Here is a 3,617-nt window from a genome sequence, read left to right on the forward strand (position 1 = left end):
AACGGGCGTATCCACCCATGCTGCAGGCGTATCCGGGATGCCGGAACTGAGCAGACCCATCATGGTATCCTGAGCGTCTTGATCTGCTTCGGTGTAAGGAGATTGGCTGGAAGAGAAGTTTTTTTTTAATTAATTTAATTTTTTTTAATTAATATACTTTTTTAATTAATGTACATTTTAGAATTTTAATATTATTATTGATTTTCCCTTATATGTGTCGTATATTTAATTCCGTATTTTGTGTGATTGTTAATTATTTGTTTTTATAATTTTGTTTATTGTGGCTAGGCTATGGCTGGGCAGTTACTTGTCCAGTTGCTTGTCCTGATGATGTGGCATAAAGAGTTTTTAGTGCTGCTGATGTGGCAGGAAGAGTTTGTGGCTATGCTATAGTTGGGCTATTTGCTCTAATTAAATTATTTAAGCAAGAAAAATGAATTGAAAAAAATACCAGCTGTGAATCCACGTGGGCCATGAAAAGTTCCAAGGCCATGTCTCCAGCCTTCTCTATCTATCTCCCCTGTATAAAAATTGTTTTCTTTGTCATCGCAATTTCACCTCTTTTCTGTATATCCATCTAGGGTTTTTCTTCCTAATTTAAATTCCCCCAAATTAATGGCCAAGAAGAGGAAATCCGAAGCCACGCGCCTCGACGAGGTCGATCGAGGGATGTACACCACTTTCTGCAGCGCGGCCAACTCGCTCTCCCACCTCTACACGCACGCGATGCACCAGCAGCGCCTCTCCTTCCAAGCCGGCGAACGCCACTCGATGGTCTCTGCCCTTTATTTTGATGCTACTCTCCGTATTCTTGTTTTCATATGTACGATTTTATGCGAATAGAGAGTTATACCGCCTCGCATAATGCACAGGCTGTGTCGTTTACAATTTTGCACTGATGAATCCGTGTGAATTGTGTAATGAAATATTGCTGGTACGACTTAGATGTATGTGAATTTGATCAAGGGGTGCTGGTTTAACTCTTTTGGGGGTTTGGGGGGATTTGCCCCAAATGTGATTCTAGCTGTGTTTGTTGGGGGATTTTAGGTTTATTGATTATTGTAGTAGTAATTGAGCACTGATAATTATAGGTTTTCTGCTTTATAAGTTTATATACTTGTTGGAATGCTCATTATTTCTTGTTCTTTACCGATGTAGGATAAGCTTTACAATTGGATATTAAGACAGCAAGAGCACGGAATTAGAGTGACGAGTGGCGACGTACTCGCATATCTGCAGGTTTATTCTTCATCTCAATAAATCTGTTCAACACTTGTTAATTAGTACTAGTGTAGTACTTTATTCATCAATTCTTGGTGCTTATGGAATCCCTATGCTGGACTTTCTTTGTGTTCTTCACATGTTAATATGCGGCTTGAGGTTGCTATCAATATTTATTTCTGTGTTACTTTTTTCTTTACTTCTATTCTTAATTAGAATTTTGTAGTTTATCTATATTCAGTTATATGAGGTGTAATTGTGTCTTTGTTGTTGAAATTGGCACAATAAAGCTGGATAAATGTTCTAAGAATGTGATTATGATAGTAGTCTCTTACTAAGCAATCAGCATTGGACCTGGATGGTTTTCATGTGGCTCTAGTACTCCAATATTTTAGTTCAAAGCCTGTATGCTTGCTGATTACTTTAAATTCAATTAGAATTTAGAAACATGTGCATATGCAAAAAAAAAGTTCACTTTGCTGATTCTTATGTTCGAAGCAATTCAATATGCTGTGAGAGAGATACATTTTCAATCATTATTATTACAATTTGATCTTCATGTGTGTTTGAGACTTTGAGTTTTGTCTGAGGACTATGGATGGTCGTTTCCGGACTATTGAAGTTTCTCATGAGTCATGATATTTGTTACTGCCGAGACGATGTCTACTGTTAAGCATTTTCTTCTGAGTTGGTGTATACTTTTAATTGTTAGTCTAAATAAAAACATTTGTTTTCAATTGTGGCAGTACTGGTCTGTTATATGGTACAGAGAGTAACTTTAACACATATAGATCTGTACTATGTTGATGGGCGTCTTTACTCGATATGCATTGTTTATTTGTCACATGTGTCTATGTTTAAGGTAAAGGTCGCAAAACGAATTCAGATGCTGTTCTTTTGGCTAACAGTCAATAGTCTTGTACATCTGTCATGGTTCATAGTTGGCTCTGGTCGATCATTTTCATTCACAGATTCGTGGTTGAAATAAATATGATTGTGGCATGAATGACCACATGAAAGAAGGCACCGACCTCACTGATCTTACCTTAAAGTCTCATTTGCTGGTAGATGGCTCAGAGTTTACTTAATTACCATTGAACCCATAGAGCTTTGGTTCCTTCTTTTCTACGTTCCCTGCAATTCCTGTATTGGCCTAAGTTCTAATATGGCAAATTAGGATGGACTAACATTGTGATGCTGTTTTATTATTTTCAACATATGCAGAACGAACTTGATTATGGAACAGAAGAACCTCCCCCATCCCCAAGGATTCCCCTGCAGCAACCACAGACTAATAATTTAATGCAGTTACCTCAAACAGGACTTCCTGTATCTTCTAATTCATTTGGTCCTGCAACGGTTGGACAAGGACTTCGTGTAGGAAATTTAGATCAAATTAAGAATTCTGTGTTTTCAAATGCTCTCTCTAGTCCAGTGCGTCGGACTCTCCAGCACTATCACTTATCACAGGGCGGTTTCTCCTCGAACAATGCCATACGGAATAATGAGAACAGCACCAATCAAAACAGAGACACCAACCCTCTAAGTTCCAACGACACATCAATGGATATGCATTCTGACAGTCCAGGTCACGACTCTCCTTACTGAAGAAGTCAAATGTATGTTTTAGAGTCTGAGAATCCCCTCTGGTGATGAGAAAGCGATGGAATTATGGTGTTGGTAGTGGTGGTTACAACGGTGGTGGTACTAAAAGAAGCAAATTGAGAAGGGGAAAGTGTAAAAGAATCCAATTGAAGTGTGAAAAAAAGGTGTTGGAAGTGCATACTGCATAGGTCCCAGTTGAAAAGGATTAAATAGTTTGAATGGAGACAGTTTCTCCTCATGTTTATGTTTGTCTAGTATTGTCCTAATGATTCTCAGTTTCTTGCGTTTTTGAAACATTGAATGTGTCGAAATATCCTATATATAGATATTGATTTAGATTTTCTCATAGACTGGGTGCAACAAGTATGGGTTTACTGATTTTGGGCTTACTGAATCTTATGTTTTAGCCTTTAGGTATGATAAATTTTCGATACCGTTACTGTACCATTATTGTGGTATAATGTATTTTTGAAATAATCAATTTTTCAACTATTTCGTCACCAACATTGTCACTGTATGTATCTTTAGTTTATATTGCTTATTTTCAAATTATTTACCTTCTTTGACTCTATATTGTTCGTGATATGATTGTTTTTACTGTTGGTCACACTAAAAACACGGAACAATTTTTAACTATAATTTTGGCCACTCCGTTATCATAATCCTGGGTCCTCCATTGGCTAGTCATGATCATTGTGTTTGGCAGTTTGATCATAAATCTTGGATATATATCCCTCATTTCCTATGTCGATTCTATCTTGATCATAACTAATTATTTTGGTATAAAGCTC

General features: G+C 37.1%; 1 protein-coding gene across 1 annotated transcript; it reads left to right on the forward strand.

Moving 5' to 3' along the window:
• Positions 1-510: 510 nt before the first annotated feature.
• On the forward strand, positions 511-3,172 carry LOC121765573. The gene is made up of 3 exons (XM_042161771.1): positions 511-774; positions 1,159-1,239; positions 2,446-3,172. The coding sequence occupies exons 1-3, from the start codon at positions 616-618 to the stop codon at positions 2,827-2,829; spliced, it is 624 nt and encodes a 207-aa protein (XP_042017705.1). The 5' UTR covers positions 511-615; the 3' UTR covers positions 2,830-3,172.
• Positions 3,173-3,617: the final 445 nt, after the last annotated feature.

This window comes from Salvia splendens, chromosome 14 (assembly GCF_004379255.2).
Source record: "Salvia splendens isolate huo1 chromosome 14, SspV2, whole genome shotgun sequence".
Lineage (NCBI taxonomy): Eukaryota > Viridiplantae > Streptophyta > Magnoliopsida > Lamiales > Lamiaceae > Salvia > Salvia splendens.

Bases quoted from the DNA above. Each gene is read 5' to 3' on its own strand.
- LOC121765573 (XM_042161771.1), top strand. From the start codon at position 616: ATGGCCAAGAAGAGGAAATCCGAAGCCACGCGCCTCGACGAGGTCGAT. The intron at 775-1,158 runs GTCTCTGCCCTT...TTACCGATGTAG, and splicing joins CCGGCGAACGCCACTCGATG to GATAAGCTTTACAATTGGAT. The intron at 1,240-2,445 runs GTTTATTCTTCA...CAACATATGCAG, and splicing joins ACGTACTCGCATATCTGCAG to AACGAACTTGATTATGGAAC.